General features: G+C 46.6%; 7 protein-coding genes across 7 annotated transcripts; 3 read left to right on the forward strand and 4 right to left on the reverse strand.

Annotated features, from left to right (window-relative positions):
- Nucleotides 1-1,221: 1,221 nt before the first annotated feature.
- N7529_007143 (uncharacterized protein) lies at nt 1,222-1,796 on the reverse strand (the record flags this gene model as incomplete). The annotated part of the gene is made up of 3 exons (XM_057242670.1): nt 1,222-1,353; nt 1,419-1,574; nt 1,650-1,796. The coding sequence occupies 3 exons, from the start codon at nt 1,794-1,796 to the stop codon at nt 1,222-1,224; spliced, it is 435 nt and encodes a 144-aa protein (XP_057098029.1).
- A 595-nt stretch (nt 1,797-2,391) lies between these two features.
- Nucleotides 2,392-4,215, forward strand: N7529_007144 (Major facilitator superfamily domain general substrate transporter; the record flags this gene model as incomplete). The annotated part of the gene is made up of 6 exons (XM_057242671.1): nt 2,392-2,602; nt 2,668-2,701; nt 2,750-2,914; nt 2,977-3,448; nt 3,509-3,836; nt 3,902-4,215. The coding sequence occupies 6 exons, from the start codon at nt 2,392-2,394 to the stop codon at nt 4,213-4,215; spliced, it is 1,524 nt and encodes a 507-aa protein (XP_057098030.1).
- Nucleotides 4,216-4,615: 400 nt separating this feature from the next.
- On the reverse strand, nt 4,616-5,132 carry N7529_007145 (GFA family protein; the record flags this gene model as incomplete). Its single annotated transcript, XM_057242672.1, has 2 exons — nt 4,616-4,806; nt 4,856-5,132. 2 exons carry the CDS (start codon nt 5,130-5,132, stop codon nt 4,616-4,618), a joined length of 468 nt encoding a protein of 155 aa, XP_057098031.1.
- Nucleotides 5,133-6,231: 1,099 nt separating this feature from the next.
- On the reverse strand, nt 6,232-7,776 carry N7529_007146 (cation diffusion facilitator family transporter; the record flags this gene model as incomplete). The annotated part of the gene is made up of 3 exons (XM_057242673.1): nt 6,232-7,575; nt 7,637-7,723; nt 7,774-7,776. 3 exons carry the CDS (start codon nt 7,774-7,776, stop codon nt 6,232-6,234), a joined length of 1,434 nt encoding a protein of 477 aa, XP_057098032.1.
- Nucleotides 7,777-10,963: 3,187 nt separating this feature from the next.
- On the forward strand, nt 10,964-11,588 carry N7529_007147 (2,4'-dihydroxyacetophenone dioxygenase family protein; the record flags this gene model as incomplete). The annotated part of the gene is made up of 2 exons (XM_057242674.1): nt 10,964-11,307; nt 11,357-11,588. 2 exons carry the CDS (start codon nt 10,964-10,966, stop codon nt 11,586-11,588), a joined length of 576 nt encoding a protein of 191 aa, XP_057098033.1.
- A 3,307-nt stretch (nt 11,589-14,895) lies between these two features.
- Nucleotides 14,896-16,581, forward strand: N7529_007148 (putative MFS multidrug transporter; the record flags this gene model as incomplete). The annotated part of the gene is made up of 3 exons (XM_057242675.1): nt 14,896-15,078; nt 15,137-15,954; nt 16,011-16,581. The coding sequence occupies 3 exons, from the start codon at nt 14,896-14,898 to the stop codon at nt 16,579-16,581; spliced, it is 1,572 nt and encodes a 523-aa protein (XP_057098034.1).
- A 272-nt stretch (nt 16,582-16,853) lies between these two features.
- On the reverse strand, nt 16,854-18,764 carry N7529_007149 (putative ab-hydrolase associated lipase; the record flags this gene model as incomplete). The annotated part of the gene is made up of 1 exon (XM_057242676.1): nt 16,854-18,764. The coding sequence occupies one exon, from the start codon at nt 18,762-18,764 to the stop codon at nt 16,854-16,856; it is 1,911 nt and encodes a 636-aa protein (XP_057098035.1).
- Nucleotide 18,765: the final 1 nt, after the last annotated feature.

Here is an 18,765-nt window from a genome sequence, read left to right on the forward strand (position 1 = left end):
TGAAAGAATTATAATTCGAAAGAACAGATCATGATATGGTGTTTAGAACCAAAGGGGGTTGTTTAAGCTTCGAGTCGAGATGTTTCTAGTGGGTCGGTCACGTGTTATTTATAAAGATAGAAATCGACGTGTATTTATCTTCTCAACAACTTGCATTCTTTTTTCCTTTATAATCTACGAAAGCTATAACTAAATTTTACATACTCTTTGAATCTCCTAAGAAAAAGACCATTTGTCAGTTTAGCTTAAGATATATCTTTGTCTTCTAACCAGTTCGCAGTTTATCCTGAACATTCCAAGGTTTCTTTTTATTAGTAAATAATGAAACAACCCTCTTAAAAGTCTGCAGAAAAGTAGTCTCATGCAATTAATATTTAAGTAAATACTCCTACTTAGGTAGTCATCACTTCTGACAGAATTGCTGTTTTCTTTTCGTGGAGATGAGGTCTCCCCGCACTTTCTGTTCTCGGCTTCCCCGCAACTTTAGATGGTCTACGCACGCGCCATCTAGAGGGGTTTAATGTATCATTGCTATATTCGCCGCCATACCTTATTACTAGCATAATCTGGTATAGACTATCACAGCAACCCAGATCTTTCTCGGCAGAGTTTCTAGAAAGAGAGACTGAGCACTACATCCGATCTGATCTGCCTAGGAGCACAAAGTCAGCAATAGGCGTTTGACCCTGTAAAGATAAGATGCGACTTGGACACAACGGACGATAGCAATCTCGGTATCTGCGTTCGATGCAAGAAATTAGGGCTGGAATGCAAAGTGGACTTCGCATTCCAGAGGACTCCAAAAGCGACGGTACGTAAACCCAGTGTTATGTTTTCCTAGATTAGCTCCAAGAAACTGACTACGTCTCCTCTTTCTACTATTCAGAGCCATTTGAATTAGAGATTGAAGTCAGAGAGCTCCGCTGCCAGTTGGTAGCCGATCAGTTCAGAACTTCCATCCTGGACTCAGTGTTGCCGGTAGACTCGGTAATTGTGCCAAATCAAATCTCGCCTAACCCTAATTGGAACCATCAAGACGGGCTTGACATTTCATGGGTTCGGGATAGAAACTTCACGGTACCGGAGTCGAGCTTTGAAGCTCATGATGCCTTACCCGCCGTCACAGACCATTTTTGGGCGCCGGCTTAACCACAATCCTGTGATAGACATGCCTCAACATGTGCAAACTGCAACAGTGATGCCTCAAGCAAGATCATTGGGCTATGTGACACTATCGCCAATATCGGATTTGAGCTTGCGCCGGGCAGCAGCAGCCGCGTTGAAACGAGACACAAAAACTTCAAGCTGAACGACCGCTTTACACCCCAGATGGCCGCATTGCTTGGTTTGGATCTGATTCTCAATAGTCGTAGCGTGGCAACGCCACTGTGATGATACTTCTCGACAATTCGGGCTACCATGTCTGGACCTCCGTAGCCCGTGTCAGCGTCGGCGATCAGTGGGAATCTGGGATCCAAATTTGCTATCATCTCGGCATGGTTGCGCATGTCGTTCAACGTGGCGAAGCCGAGACCGGGTTGGCCAAGTTCGGATGCACAAGTGCCTGCACCAGTCTGCGGGTGACAGCGTATCAATCAAACTGTACTTGACTGGTTTGAGGGAACGGACGAGAAGATAGGTTGGCTTACTATGTAGAGACAATCAAAGCCCACCTCCAGGGCGATTCTCGCGTTGAACCCATCATAGACGCGTGGTGCGAGGATAATTTGGTTTTCCGCAAGCAGACGTCGAAGTCTCGTCGCAGCGTGACCGCCAATGACCATGTCTTCTGTCATCTTCAAGGTAAAGTAAGAAAACTGGGTCGAGGTGTTTAACGTTGTGAATTCTGGTTTCAAGAGCTGTTGGCGAAGCGGCGAAAAGTACAAGTTTGGATTTTTGAATGCCAACTTCTCTATGTGGCTCTTCTGACCCCTTTATATGCATCATCTCCAAGCTTTAGGGCTCCGATAATGGGCACTTATTCTCTAGCATTGTCTAGCCTTGTCCACGCCAGTCAGATTGAGATACACATCTACCGAATCCGATATTGCTCAATTGCAGTCCATAACCGTAGCTCTTCGGTGATCTCGCCGATCGGCGTCAATACAGTACATAGTAGATGTCCGATCGGTAAGAATCCGCTTGCCGATCGGCAATGGATTTTGTACTAAACCAAAGCTTTTCCCCTTCGGGGCTAGCGAAATGCTTGACCCCGCATGAACAAGGTCCGGGGTACTTCCGTGGGGGAACCATTGTGTTTATATAATTCGTCTTCATGATCTCAATCCTAGGGTCCTTTGAGATTGTGTGATTTGCGCGTTTTCTGCCCTTTCCTCATAAGTATTAACTTGACTTGAGCTGTCTGCCGTTTCTCTGTCAAGGCTCACAGCCATGAGATTCCTTAAAAAAGAATGTCCCGAGGATGCTATCCAGAGTGCGCCCTCGGCACAAGATATCGAAAAGCAAGTGCGTTCCCACGAAGAAAGCCATGTACCTGCTATTGAGGCCCATTCATCAACTATGGAGGCCATCGATTCGGAAATGGAACGTCGTGTTCTGCGAAAATTAGATCTGCGAGTTCCGACGCTGATGGGATTTTTTTGTAAGACCTTAGCATTGCAGAGGAACATCAACTTACTTCTCACTAAACATCTTTCAATACGATAGATTTGCTCGCCTTTTTGGACAGAAGTAATATTGGGTTCGTTTCTCCTTGAAGATGACCCGAATGAAACTAATCGGGCGGCAGCAATGCAAAGATTGCAGGAATGGTGGAAGACCTCTCCCTCACGGGAAATGACTACCCGTGGCTACTCACCATCTTTTATATATCCTACACGGTATTTGAATTCCAGGCTTTGATGTGGAAGATTATCAAGCCACATCAATGGGCCGCGTTTGTCGTGTTCTCTTGGTACGTTGCTATGTGCCATCGACAATCTAGATTGCCGGAAAGAATATTGATACTGCCAACAGGGGCTTAATTTCAGCGTGCCAAGCGGCGACGAAGAATTGGCAAGGCATGATGGCCCTCCGATTTCTCATGGGTGCCTTCGAAGCCGGATTTGGCCCCGGAGTTCCATACCTACTATCGTTCTTTTACCGCCGACACGAGCTGGGTCTCCGGTGTGGGATGTTTTTGTCCGCCGCCCCACTAGCGAACACTTTCGCTGGGGCATTAGCATACGGTATTACCTCAGGCCACGGTGCAATCGCCAACTGGCGAATTCTCTTTATTGTGGAGGCTATTCCGGTTTGCGCGGCCGCACTTTTGGCCTGGTTCTTTGTGCCAGACTCTCCTGCATCTGCTAGATTCCTAAACGAGGAGGAAAAACAAATTGCACGCGCCCGTGGACTTCAGCAAACCGGAAAGACAGATCGAGAGGGCAAGGTACAGTGGAAAGAATTAGCTCTAACATTGCTAGACGCAAAAGCATGGTTCACAGCGGTAAGTCTCTTGAATTATTGGAGTTCCCACAGTCTGTGCTAATCATTATATGCAACGAAGTTGATGTACTTCAGCTGCAATGTCAGCTTTTCGTCCCTTCCCGTCTTCCTCCCGACTATTCTTAAAGAAATGGGGTTCACGGCCGTCAACGCGCAGGGTCTCACAGCACCCCCATTTTTCGCTTCATTTCTAGCGACAATTGCAACTACCTGGCTAGCGGATCGACTCCAGCAGCGAGGACTTGTCATTGCGGTACTATCGGCGATTGGTGGTATAGGGTATGTCCTACTTGCTACCTGTAGCTCAGTAGGAGTCCGTTATTTTGGTATCTTTTTGGCCGCCTGCGGAATATTCCCTTCCATCGCAAATATCTTACCATGGGTTCTGAGTCAGTCGTTCCTTCCTCTTCGACTACATACGGGCAATCGTTCTAACTGTGTCAACTTATTCTAGACAATCAAGGATCCGAGACCCGCCGTGGAGGAGGCATAATTCTTCTCAATATGATCGGCCAATGCGGCCCGTTCCTTGGCACCAACATATTCCCCGACAAAGAAGGCCCTCGCTTCATCAAGGGCATGTCAATTTGTGCGGCTTTTATGTTCTTCACGACGGCTCTGGCTCTGGTTCTTCGTTGCCTCCTTGTTTGGGAGAACCGGCAACTGGACAAGAAATACGGACCGAAAGTCGAGGCAGATCCAAGTAAGCCAAGTGATGTCCCTATTGCCCAGGACAATTACGGTGCCAGTTATCGATTTGTGCTCTAGCTTTCCGCACAGTTTAGGCAGTTCATTCCCGCTTCCATTTTATATACATTCTTGATGGAGCATTAACCAATGGACTTACAACACCAGAATCCATTTTCACCATATTGCGTTAAATTTTTGATGATGACCTGGAAGATCTACTGCCTGTAGGCTAGCCTTGATCTAGCGTTACCCAGGTAGTCTACCCATGGATATGAATCAGCAATTTGCTCGCGTCATCCTCTAATTTTTTACATCGTACAAGCTATGATGGTTCAAATTCAGCCTCAGAGTTCGAGAAAGCAACTGTAACTAATTCATCTCGGCTTCAACCTAAGCACAGCCCAAACTAGTGTTCTTATACAGTAATATCTCCCATCAAAATAACAAAGCTCTCCTAATTACTAGCCCCTCCTCGCTCTCAGGCAGGTGGCATACTCTCGAGTTGTTCGGCGTTTTCCAAAGCGCATAGCCATTTCGGACGCCTTTGGGGATAAAGCTCCGCTGTGGGTCGACATTTTTCAAGATCGACATCGTCGAAGATGCCTACCCTGACTACCACCAATCCTTTTTGAGCTCTCATTGTGTCACTCCCACCGAAAAGATGCATACCTGATATCAATAAGTCATGGGCGTGAAGAATCTGCAAGGGATAACGTACCGCAATCACCGCAGAAGTAGTTTTTTTTACCAAATCCGCTATCAGCAGTTTGGAGTACTTCCTTCGGGGATCCAGTAATCTCAAGATCTGCCTCCTTGACGAGGAAATTGTATGAGAAAAGTGAACCGCTTATTTTGCGACAATCATCGCAGTGACACAACGCCTGTTTCGTTGTCAGTAGATTGCCCTTGCCTTGTACATTTAAATTGAAAGGTGTTAACCGACAACAAGGATCGGCTGGCTGCTCAGCGTCATGGAAATTTTTCCACAAAGGCATTTTCCGCTAGGCATCTTCAAAATAGTGAATTTTCAAAGTGTTGGGACAATGCTGATGTCCAAAGGATGTTGATTCGAAACAGACAAAGTGTGGGGAGTCAGGTGACCCTATTTTTCAACCTTTTAGAAGCATTGAGAATTAGATAGCTGAATCATCTCTCTATTGTGAGTGAGTCACAAAATAATATTCTTCTGCTTGTTTACTCTTCTTTTTCTTGTTTCTCGCCATCCGATATCATTGATTTGCATTGCACTTCCGTTCCTCATGGAATCCAGCAAGTCCACAAGAGAGGACAACGTTTCACCAAAATATTACTTTAATGTTCAAACCACTTTTTAGGCTCTTTGTGGCTTTCATTCGTCTTAATTCGTAATAAGCTTCTAATGCTGCCCAGGTGCCTACGTAGATACATAAGTGGGTATTTTATTGCATGGCTTGAGCCTCGTGCTGGCTGAAGATGTCTACAGCCTAAAGGGTAGCAGGAGGTACAGAAGTCACACAAACATGATTTTCACCTGCGGCGTCACTCGCCTCCATTCTCGCCTAGGGTCGGGTTGATTAGAGAAGTACAAGCTCTACAGGATGGCCTCTTGGAAACACGGTTCGGGACAAGCCGAGATGGCTCGACCAAAGCCCCGGCCCCGGGGCCCCGGTATCTTGGCTGGGGCCTCCAGTAGTTAGCAAGTACCAGTCTGGTGTTCCGTATTGCTCTACTTGCTTTACTTGCTTTACTTGCTTTACTTGCTTTACTTGCTTTACTTGCTTTAGGTAGTGATTTGCGATTATTCTTGATTAGGAATAAGTAAAAGTACATGCAAAATGCAGGCCGAAAGAATACAATAGAATCTTTGTCTCATGATAGGATCATCATGCCATCTTTCCAAGCACAACTTTATCAAAGAAAGTCACTTCTAAGACGACGAAAGATTAAGATCGAGATCGGGGAGAGTAAGCTCCTCTGGATTGACCAATAGGAGAAAGGGATGGAGATAGGGTATCTGAATAGGGAAACCGACAGGGGGAATGTTTTAGGGATCGTGAATAATGATTGAAATAAAAATGAAGGTATGTGGTGATGACACCACATGGGGAATCAAATTCACTTTTTGGGACAGCACTGGCCTCCTCGGGCACAGTTCTCGTCACACTCCAAAAGGCACGCCTGAGAATCACCGTCGCGGACACTGGCAGCACGGCTGGGGAGTACATCCTCAGTACCGCGAGAAGAGGACGCCTGGCCGTTGTCTTCGACGTCACTGTCGGGTGCGAACTCGGGCTGGATGGTGGAGGAGTGGATACCGTATGCATGGAGACAACGTCGCACCTGTCTGGCAAGACGCATGTACCTCTCCGAGCCTTCGCCCTTGATCTCCGTGTCTACCTGGAGATGAATTGATGCCACAATCTTGGTGTCGCTCAATTGCCAGACGTGCAGGTGGTGGGAGCCAATGACACCGGGGAGTCGCTCGATATCCTCCTTAATGTGGTCAATGCTCATGCCAGGGGGCACGGCCTGGAGCAGGATGCGGGAAGCGGCCTTGCATAGCGGAATAGCGGAAGCAAGAATTATCAGTGTGATAACGAGCGAAATACCGGGGTCAACGTAGAAACGCCATTTGTAGTCCGTCAGCCAGATGATCAACGCGGATACGATCACACCAATGTTTCCAAGTGCGTCGCCCATGACGTGGAGGAAGACACCGCGCATGTTGAGATCATGGCCGTGGCCCTTCTTCTGATCCTTCGACTTCGGTTGGGCGTGATTGTGCGATTTGTGGACATCCTCATCTCGGTGGTCGGGGACTTTGACCGGAGCTCCATCCTCGTCGGTGTAATTGGTGGCATGGTCTCGGTGACGCAGAAGACCTGAACGTTCAGAAGGGATCTCATCCTCGTCATGGCCAGTCTCTGAATCAGATGATTGCTCACTGCGATATTGACTGGCCGCGATAATTCCTTGTCTGAGTCTCTCTGGTAGCACGGGAATGTCGTCAACACTAATAAAGGCACGTCCGTTCGAGGTACTGTATCGTCTCGAACCACGGGTGTCGCGACGCTTGCGGGAAATCGGGGAGGCTGGCTCTGTAGTAGATTGAGTGAGAGTATTGCCAGGCTCTGAGAGAGCGACCGGGCTGTGGTCGTGGTCGTGGTTATGGTCATGGTCGTGGTCAGTGTAACCTTCGATGGAATGTTCTTCATCGTGGTCGTGGTCGTGGCCGTGATCATGGCCGCCACCACCGTGACCGTGAGAGTGGTCGTGGAAGAGAACCAATCCAATTATGTTGGAAGCAAGACCGAAACAACCAACAATACAGACAAATCGAGGGTTTTGCACTTCCTGGGGTTCCACCAATCGTTGAGTAGCCTCCAAGAAAATCGACATGCACAGGGCGACTAGGAATACGCCATTGACCAAGGCACCAAGAGTTTCAGCTCTTTGCCACTATAAGGGGTAATCCAGCGGTCAGACATTGCTTTCACCCTTTGTTTGAAGGCCGACTTACGCCATAGGTGTAGGTGTTAGAGGTGGTCTCGCGGTTGGCGACTTTCACAGCCCATAAGCCAACACACAGGGACAAAACATCATTTAGCTGTTTATCAAATTAGATTCGTTTGTGGATAGGTAACTGACTGGGCGTACCATGTGGAAGGAATCGGCGACGAGGGCAAGGGAGTGGACGGCATAACCTAAACAAGTAACTGTTAGAAATTTCCGGTCGCATTGAACGAAGCTGAAAGATACGAACCAGTGATTAGTTCAAGTAGGAAAAATGCTGTGTCAATGACCAGCAGAATCAAGATCCTGTTTGTCTTTGAAAGCCCCATAATAGCTTGAGGTTCGCGCTCGGTGGCGCTGAGCTCAGAGATGAGAAAAACAAATTATTAGCTTTGAGTAACAGTAGGTATTGAAAACCTATAACGTATGAAGGAAAACGAGGAGGGAGTGACAGAGAGTTGGAGCCTAGGAGGGGTTTAAAGGACAAAAAATGAGCAAAGTCGATAGTGCCGGAGAGAGTTAAGCCCGCTGACGCAGTGGACCTCGAAATGACTCCAGGGCGGAAACCCCTCCGATATGGTCCGTGGTGGCGTTACTTTCTTTTATGTGCTCTGGATTACTATGGATTACTTTTATTGTACTTTCATTTTAATTTTTTATTTGTTTTGAGGATTTCACTGGATGTGTATTTTTCTTTACAAAGGGGCAGAGTTTGCAAAGGTCCGATATCGTCTCCAATACCTCACAGCGGGTGATCTTCACTACAGCGGGTTCACGTTCGATCGGTCCAGCCCTGGGAGAAATCTCCCATTGGACATTAACCATTTGCTTGCATTTGGCGACGTCGAAAGTAAACATTGTTATATTGTATACAAGAATAATACAAGGTAGTGCCCATTTGACTGTAAATGAGTTCATATTTACCAACATGATTGAACCCCAACTACCCAATCTATATATCTGCCGCCCTTCGAGGTTCCTCCCATTATATATAACTCGCCCTTTGACCCTTGAACCACATTGTGAATGAACCACACCTTCCAATAGCTGCATGAAACAAGCGCCCAAACTGGGAAATTTCCAAATCGACTGACTTCTGTGGGACAAGCTACTGCATATGCACCGTGTTTTCCGACGCCAAATCCACTTATACTCCTAACCACTAAGGTCCTCACTTCGCTAAAATCTGCAGAGGTCTTGTTTCTAGAATACCACACAATCCTCAAACCCTAACTAGCAAAGGTATATTACTGGCTCGGCACTTCTGACACCATGCAAATTATGCTTATTCTCTCGCAGCCGATCATGCTAGGCGTTAGATTATAGAAACCCTTCAGGGCGAAGCAAGGGCTTCATTCAAGGAAACTGAGATTGGCCTGGGATTGAACAGACTCAACTTGGCCCCCAAATCCATCCTAGATGCCCCACGGTTAGTTAAACGAGAAAACGGACATTTGCCGATGTGTGACCGAAGTCTCTCGTTCATGCCTCCATTACTGAATTGCTGAGAATCACGCTCATGTTCATTGGATCCTAAGAGAAGAATGCCCCGTTCAGTTTGAACAATAGCCTGACTCCACGCCCGATAGTGGATTTTGTGGATCGATACAACTCATGAGGCGCACGCTATATACAACCGAATGTTACCTGCCCGTATCATGAACGTGCTATTCACCGGTGCTATACACGAAATAGACTAGAAAATGCCCAGACGTATGTGGGTGCTACAGTTCTTCTTTGAATGCCGTAGCCTATATGGAGTACCGTAAACTTGTGTACATATTCTGCGAGTACTAGTAATTTGTGGTTGAGGAGCTGTGTGACCAGGGGCACTTTCATATGCAGACTCGGGGATTTTCAACACAAAATTCCATACAAGATACCTATAGATTGTTAAGTGCCTATCAGAAATATCTGGCTGTAAAATTGTCAGAGAGTCAAGTAAACTTCAGAGTATTTGAATGTCAAGTGAGATTTGGGGGGAACGACCTCTGAATGTCCAATGTCCCAAATTGTGATATGGGAATTGCCTTCTGAGTACTAAATAGAGGCCCTGATTCTCAACAAGGCCGGCTGGCCCAATGGCAAGGCGCTTGACTACGAATCAAGAGATTGCAGGTTCGATCCCTGCGTCGGTCACTTTTTTTTACTTCTTTTTGTATCATTTTGACACATATTATTTTCCAGTGTGCGACTCCTGCGCAAAATCTCAAACGAAGCTTATTGTTCATACTATGGTGATTGTTTTCTTATTCTGAAGATGATCAATACCACCCTTCAATTATGATAAGCGATCAACGTGTTCGGTAAAGCGAAAAGTTTATTTTAAACAACAGCTCCAAAGCAAATGTTTATCTGAATGAGTTCGCTGTAGTCGTCACTACAGATCCCATTACGTCTGCCAGCCGAAAAGCCGGACGAAAGAGAGAGAGAACACGTTGGTGTATAAAAGCTTATCTTGATGGCTCAGGTATTCATCCATTCTGGGAGAAAGGAACTCTGTTTCCGACCTTCACTTTGCTTTCTCGACATGGATGGCAAGCAGTGGTGACATTCTTTCACTTAGACTGACTCGTTATATCTACTATAGCTAGTGGAAGTGTTTATATCTTTCATTTGAGGACCAGAAAAGTCATTTTTAAAAAGATAAATATTAGTTCGGAGTGTAGGACCCCGGGCAATCTTTCGGAAAGGCGGGCTACCGATTCGGGTGGCGATTTCCGAAGTTGCTTCCCCCGATAGTTTCCCCCAAGATAGGATAAAACGGTGCTGAACCTAGACATAGAAAACTTATTTTACGAAAGAAGGGCTTGGATATCTTGAAATGCTAATTTAGCATATTCGTGGATTGTGCTTTACATTTTCTCATCTCGCAAATTTCCTCCTCGCGCCTTTCCGTACAGTTCGATCAACCATCAGATCATACTCAGTCATTTGGTAGACATTTACGGTCAAGATTCACAGCCGTTGAGAGGGAGCAACAGAGAGCTGAAAGTAGACTCAAACAAAGCTTGGGTAAATATGACCTGGGGTAACAGACCCACTCGCTGTGTTTTCTGTTTTTATATTCTTACAACTGTGGGGTGATCGTGCATTAATCCTACTGATGTTGAGGGACATATTTCGATAACCACGTAGAGTTCTAAATCGATCGTGATTGAAGAGGACACCGCAGGAGTCATGAGGAAAACACACCGAGACATGGACCTTGTGACCATCATCAACAGGAAAAGCCATTGTTTTTACCCAGCTGGAGAATGTATAAATAGTGTCCTTGATCCGGTCAATTTGGTTCTTTGTAATAGGTTGTCTTCTGTGTAATTTATTCTCCATTATGGCACCACCTTCTTCTGCATCGACTGAAGCCTTACCTGAGCGCCCAGCGCCAGCCAAACTCATCAATCCCCTGAGCGACGTGTCGAAATTGACACCTCTCGAGAAATCTGAGATCGAACTCACCGAAAAGTTCAGCTCACCAGATACCTATATCAATGGGGAGAAGGATACACTTTGGCATCCGTGGATGAATAACCTTGAGCTCAAACCATTGCGATTTGAAACACGAACGGGTACATTTGTTGTTATCCTGAGAAGTCTCGAGGACACTTGGCTAGGCAAGCATCGTCACCGTGGCACAGTGAATGCTGTTACACTGAAGGGAGAATGGAATTACAAAGAGTGTGTTGTGTTCAATGTAACTTAAGAACCCAGCTAACATTTTTCATAGATACGATTGGGTTGCCAAGCCGGGTGACTACGTGTTCGAAGCCCCGGGAGTGATTCATGAGCTGCATATGAGTAAAGGGGCAGAAGTTGTGTTCACTGTCTCTGGTAGCTTGGAATACTTCCATGATGATTACAGTCTGAAAAACACTATGGATGTCTTTAGTTACGCTCATTTGTACTACGAACATTGCAAGAAGAACAAACTGAAGCCGAATGAAGGACTGTGGTATTAGGTTTTCATATATAGCGAGTTTGCTGAATCGATCTGATTGTCTAATGCACGCTTCAATACTCTAGAAGTGTCATTTTGATAGTTCAGCTTGGTATAGTATCCCAGAGCGTCTATCAATTACAATGGCTATGGCTTGGTAGCTCTACTATTAGAATGTCTGATTGTACATGGGTAGAGTTGCATTTGTTAAAGCCATCGAAAGAGAGCACATATGTAGCTATGGTAGTTGATGCTCACAGTTCACCGACCTAGCATTTGCTGTAGTTATGAAGATCTGGACAGGATAAAATCAAGAACAATGACTCTAGCATCTTTCATGTCAATGGTTTTATTACAAACGAAGCTACAGAACAATTCGGCCTGACCTATTGACAATATGCGATTCGCAGGTCACTTTTGAACGAGTCTTCGCCTGCATTGCCGAACCTCAGTCGTTTACCAATTTCCGATTTTATCTTCACCCCACGTTCTCAGGGGTCATCATTGAGTCCAATGTGATCTGTTGATCAATAATGTGGTCAACAAAATTGGGTCTGGAGTTTCGCTATGATGCCCGATGTGGGATCAGAATAACGCTCTTGTACTTTTCTTTCATTTTATATCTTGATCACATATCAAGCAAGGCAATAATGCGATATTGGATAGGTAAGGTCCTTTTTCCTTGTCATTGCTGTTTCTAACAATTTTAGGCTGGTAAGTGGTCACAAATATGACATGTGCGCCGACGCCGACTTACATCCCTTAGCTTAACATGTCGGTTGCGAAAGCTAAAGTGTGACGGAAGACGCCCAGGGTGTAGGAACTGTCAAAAATCGCAAATCGATTGCATTTCAAGTGATCTTGTGTCATCAAAACATTGGCAAAATCCAGCTTTGGCGACTGGCGGCTCACCCGACGTGTTCGAACGTGATCATGTCTGAGTTGATATATTCCCGGAAGGTGACCAGATAAACAGTCTGCAAATCCTATCTTGGTTAGAAAATTGACATGAAATTGGCGATCTAGTCACATCTTTAGACGAAACCACCGCGACCGCGGAAGGATACAAGGCCATTTTTCACGATGAAGAATTGGGGATTAGCCATATTGTTGCAAAGGTGACACCACCATCACTTTTCAACACCAATAACGCCTATCGTGACGATGAGACTCATCTATCTTGGAAGGAGTACCCTCCGATTTTGAATCGAGAATCAAGCATAGCTCACTTGGATATTTCACAGTCAAGCGAACGTCCACAGATACCCTCGCCAAAACACCATACAGATCCTTGTGATATCCCTTTGTAATTGACGATGCAGTACACCATATGTATAGCCCATATAAATTGATAAGCCAATCACCTTTGACTGCTAAGACTCCGGTCTCATTCGATTCTATGACAGAGACAAGGATAAATGCAAGGGATGGTGCTCAAGCACTTCTTTCAATGCGGCACAACGGCTTTGAAATTAGTATTAGTCCCGACGACGAATCATTGATTCCTCCGAATTCTTCATTCGGCAATATTTCTACACCACCATACAAAGATGGTCATAGTAGAGTATCGCCTACCTCACAGGAGATAGCAATTCCTGGACTATTGACCTCTACAGATGATGGAATTTTGCTTCGACAATTCAGCATTGAAGCGGGGACTCGAATGGATTTGTCCGATCTCAAACACACTTTTTCCAAGCAGTTTTGTCATTTAGCAATGCAGGATCCATTGTTGAAAGCGGCAAGCATTTCTTGTGTTGCTAAACAACAATTTTTGATTGGAAAGCTTCAAGACGGAATGCAAATTGCTCGAAAGAATTATGATAAAGCAATCACCCTTCTTATTGGACGACTGGGTAGAACAGATCAACCTTTCGCCAGCAATAAGCTTGCGGCTACTATCATATTTTCCTGTTACGAGCTATTGGACGCTCCGACCGCTGACTGGCAGAGACATCTCGATGGCGTGTTCTCTGTTGGAACACTGTGTAGAGTCAATGGGACATCTTGTGGAGTTGAGAAAGCTGGATTCTGGTCCATTACAAGATAGGGAGGTCGTTTGCGCTATTATCAACGGCTCAAAGCTGAGATTGGATCCAGACCTGTGGGCAGTCGATCTGAATAATATCGGCCAAGGGGGCAGTGAAGACCTGATTAACAACCAGTATGGATACCATGCACAGCCCAGAGACCTTGACATATAATACTAATATCTTTAGGGCGCTTACGGTTCCTGTAAAAGTGGTAAACTTTACGCAGTAATTAAGGAGTGACCCAGATGGAGACAAGGCTATCGAATGGTACACACTAAGGGAGCAGCTCAATCATTGGAGCTCATCGGTGAAAGACCAAGGGTTTATGGATCCAATATCCCAATTTGTGGAAGATGGAAAGGCTTTCATAGACATTTGGTTTGCCATGGGCGTATGTGGTAAGCTCGCACCCCTCCTTTGGCATTGTACATGCAGTCACTGATACGTGGTAACTTCTTCGTGGCAAATGTTTCATCTGGCTCAGATCCTTCTGTTAACAAATAGTCCCTCCGCAGATGGGGGCTGCTTGCTCGCGTTTCGTAGCGTAGAGGTATGTATGTGCCCAATGCGGGGCATGCTCATAACTAATCTGCATAGAAACAATTGCTCTACCATGCGAGGCAAATATGCGGTATAGCCCAAAGCAAGCCACCCACATGGCAGCTGCCGGGTAAATTCAGTGCAGCCCATTTATTGCGGTGAGTTGCATGTCTGTGACATGAAATTTTAGATCCAAAAGAGATGCTGATGATCTCTGGAACTAGCCGGGCTATGTTTCAATGAAATGAAGGAGAGAGAAAGGGCAATTGAGTTGTTGGAAAAAATAGAGAACGAACTCGACTGGGCAGCTAAATAACGAGCTAAGGACCTTCCAAGCTTCGTAGAATATATGACATGAAACAATAAATTAAGTATGAAGATCTCGTTTGGAAAATCCCGAAACCTTGTAACCATCGCGCGGCCAGCCCCACTCCCCGCAACTTCCGAAAAAGGAAGTTCAAAGTAGAAACTCTTGGCATGAATATTCAGCAGTCCACTCGCTCGTTTTCGCCCACAAATCATTTTGCTTTCCTCGTGCAAGATGTGTCCTAACCTTCTAGAAATGGGTACTATTCCTCAGATAATACTACTTCAATGGGTCTTCGATGGGTCTCCCCGTCTCTAGGTACGGGGGCGTCATTGCTTAGAAATATAACCACTTCATTATATAAATCTCCTTCAACCTCTTTTAGTCTAGAGGGATCGGCTTTCATGTCTCAAATTATCCCTACAACCAAACACATTTGATCCGGCCCAATGGGCACACAAGAAGCGTCCTATCCAAAGGATGAGGCCTCACCACAGGATTCAGAGCAGGCCGGAATAGAACCTGAAAGTGCCGACTTGGAAAGACTGGGACGAGAGCGACCAAAATGCTTTCCAGGGCCGTGGTCAGAGATATCATTTTGTATTTCGATTTTTATGTCCCAGATTCTTGCAGTAAGTTGTCAGATTGCATTGACATCTGTGGCAAAACAAATGCTTACGTTTTACCCAGGAATATTACATCTCAGGCTCAAATGTCCTCCTACCCACACTGGTCAAAGAGCTTGACCTTCCCGAAGCCGCCGCAATATGGCCATCAACTGCACTTTCCTTGGTCGTCACTTCGACGCTCCTTATTTTTGGCAGGTTGACAGATATGTTCGGCGGGTATATGATCTACAATGCTGGCGCTATATGGCTCACAATATCCTCTATCCTATGCGGTGTCTCCCAGACATGGTTGATGTTAGTTATTTGCCGAGCGTTACAAGGCTTCGCCCTGGCCGCCTTTCTTCCCTCCGGAATAATGGTCCTTGGTAGCACCTACAGACCCGGGCCGAGGAAGAACATGGTTTTCAGCATCTACGGCGCATGTGCAGCTTTGGGATTCTTTGTGGGTATTTTCTTTTCTGGTCTCTGTGGTGAATATCTCACCTGGAGATGGTACTTCTTTTTCGGGGCTATACTATCCGCCATCACTGCGGCCCTCTCCCTTTTCTCCATCCCAAGGGATTATTCCGAGAAAAGAAATTCGGGTGCCACAATGGACTGGCCTGGAGCTTGTCTTTCTGTTCCGGCTGCAGTCCTCATAGTTTTCGCAATTGCCGACAGTTCACATGCCCCTCAAGGATGGAAAACTCCATACATTCCTCTCTTCCTCGTCCTTGGATTAATAATTCTGGGGGTGATGGTCTATATGGAAGGATGGGTTGTGAAGAACCCATTGCTCCCAGGCGATATTTTCAGGGTCAAGTATATGCTGTCGCTTGTCATAGCATTGCTGTTCTTGTATGGTACTTTGGGTATATTCATGCTCTATGCTGTACTATAGTAAGTGATGTCTCGGTTTCCCATTGTTGATGACCACTACTGACCGAGTTATATAGCATGTCGGACATCATGGGTGCTTCCCCGATGCAGATCGTAGCCTGGGCTGCACCTATGGGAGTAGGTGGTCTCATTCTCTCTGTTGGAGGAGGTATGATCTTCCACAAAGTACCAGGAACAATCCTGATGATCATATCCTGCCTGGGGTATGTGGGATCTGGATTGCTTTTTGCAGTGATCCCTCTCGGTGGAAACTACTGGGCATACGTCTTCCCAGCAATGATCTGCGGAACAGTGGGTATCGACATCAGCTTCAACCTCGCCAATGTCTTTATCACGACCAATCTTCCCAAGGCAAGACAAGGGCTTGCCGGCGCGTTAATTAATTGCACCCTGCACATGGGAATTGCTGTTATGCTCGGATTCGCAGATATAGTTCAAACTCAAACAGCTGACCTAGGGACCCGCCGGAGTTACAAAGCAGTGTTTTGGTATGAAACTGGATTGGCGATAATTGGGTTAATTATCGTGGTTCTCTTCGTGCGGATCCGAGAGGCAAAGAGCGAGCTGACTCTGGACGAAAGAGCGGCAATGGTGGCCGAGGCAAATGGAAGGACCGGTGAAGTTTGATCTGTTTGATACACTTGAAGTCATGTCGTGGCTCGAAATGTTAGCGTTTTTAAGATAAAATATAATAATTATCTCTTTCTTTACATTTATCCGGAACTGGCTATGCCCACCTAGGCGTTAAGCCCCAATTAGATATGTCGACGATACGCTAGACTCTTTCGATCATAATTAAGTCGAGAACGCCCGATTAGATTGTCACAACAGTATATTCACACGGAAACAATGATACATATGATATACTGTAAAAATACGAAACACTGTAACCAGGCATACTATGCCGTATCAACCATCTCGAGGTTTACACCGTGAGGGGCGCGACATGTTTGACGTGCATCCTCAGGCATGGTTGTCCAAATGACTTGTCGAACTTCCTGACCGACCTGCTCAATCGCGTCCATCGCCCAAAGCACGTCGAGGTGTTCATATTCCTCGATGATCTTCGAATGGACAAGGCGCGCATGAGGCTCACGGCCGCTGTGGAAGCGACTCACAAGTCGATGCCCATCAACAAGAGCATCTGACCCGCCGATCCAAAATGCAAATGGGGGTGTTCCCGGGCCGTACCAGTGTTTAGGGGCCCCTGGGCCCAAACATGGGTCCCTGGGATCATCACCGTGCTCAGCAACGGTGTCATCACATAATGTGTTGTTGGTGGTTGTCTCGCGAAGAAGCTCGTCCTCCGTAGACAATATACATTTATGTTTGGCGAAGCTCTCGCTTCCGAGCCACCAGCGCATGGACTCGGCACTAACATACACCGGGGCGAATTGGAACATACGATGGCGCAAGTCACGCTCCCAGCGCGTGTCGGACCAGTCGAATAAAAACGAGAATACCCAGTATGCTAGAGTTCCATATATCTTTGACGGAAGTAGACGGCGGGCGGTCATCATGCAAGGGATAAAGGAATGAATACCGAACACCAGTCGAAACAACGCTGGAGATAGAATGCTCATGAATCGGAAGTATGGTCTACGCACAAGGGGCCCGGCATATACAGCAGGTGCGAGGGCACAGAAAACCGAAATATGTTCGCCCAACTCAGGACGCTGTTCCTTGGCAAGAGCCAAAAACGTCTGTGCGGTGCCTTGGGAATGGCATACTAGACCTAGCGTCTTGAATCCCGTTTCATAAAGCACACGGGAAGTGAGGGCTGCAAGGTCCAGCTTTCCAAGATGCCGGAGGTCCCAAGACCACATGCGCGGGTCGTCAGGTAACAGAGTGGTATGTTCTGGGTCCGAGCCACAGCGATTATTTCCGAGCCAGACATCATACCCAGACTTGCAGAGGTAAAATGCCAGGCTATCTTCGTCGTTAGTGCAAAAGGCACCAGCGCTTTGCAGCAATCCATGCACCAGGAGGACAGGGTATCGCCTATTGACCTGCTGGCAATTCGGGTTTTGCACTTTCGGCGCGGTGAAAACGTGAGGGCCACGTTCACGCCTTTCTTCTGGTGACAGGGTCGCATACTCTTGGGGATCGTAGACATGCCACAAGGTGATAATGAAACCATCTTCTGTCTGCACTCGGAATGTTTCCACATCGAGACCTACTCGACGGGCATAGTATGCGACATCAGCAACAAGTAGATCCTTGCCACCTTCCAATGATGAGCATTCTTTAGCTCCTTGTTCCTCGTCCAAGTCCCTCTTCTGTTGATGGAGGTGCCATCTTCGATCAGCCTCGGCCCGCACTCTCCTTCGTGTACGTTCTTCTTGGTAGAAGACCCTCTGTGTTTCCGGGTCGCGGCCATTCATTCGCAATCCAGTTTCGGTTATTGCGACTCCGGCGATGTGGATGAGGGCCCCGATAAATATACAAGTCAGAAAGCAGAGCGAGAGGAAGAACGAGACGACCATGAGGAAATAGTCCTGGATCCTGATAAACGTAGAACGGGAACCGTATGACGGCATTGGTGGAAAGAGTGGGTGTTCTGTCGTCAAGAAACTAAGATCAGGCGTAGAATGTTTCTCAACAATTGGCGCCCGATCCTTCCCAGCGCGGTTCATAGCTGACCAAGTGCTGTTATCGCTTGTGTCCATCTCCAGGTCGCCTTTCTTTTCGGAGTGCACTTCGGCGGGATTGCAGTCTCGGGGGGCTGCACCGACATGGGGAAAACAGTCATTTGTGTCCGCACGTGCCATCGGCACGAGGGGTTCGAGAGGTATCGATGTGACCGACATG

This window comes from Penicillium soppii (genome assembly GCF_028829465.1).
Source record: "Penicillium soppii strain IBT 18220 chromosome Unknown utg000005l, whole genome shotgun sequence".
NCBI classification, from domain to species: domain Eukaryota; kingdom Fungi; phylum Ascomycota; class Eurotiomycetes; order Eurotiales; family Aspergillaceae; genus Penicillium; species Penicillium soppii.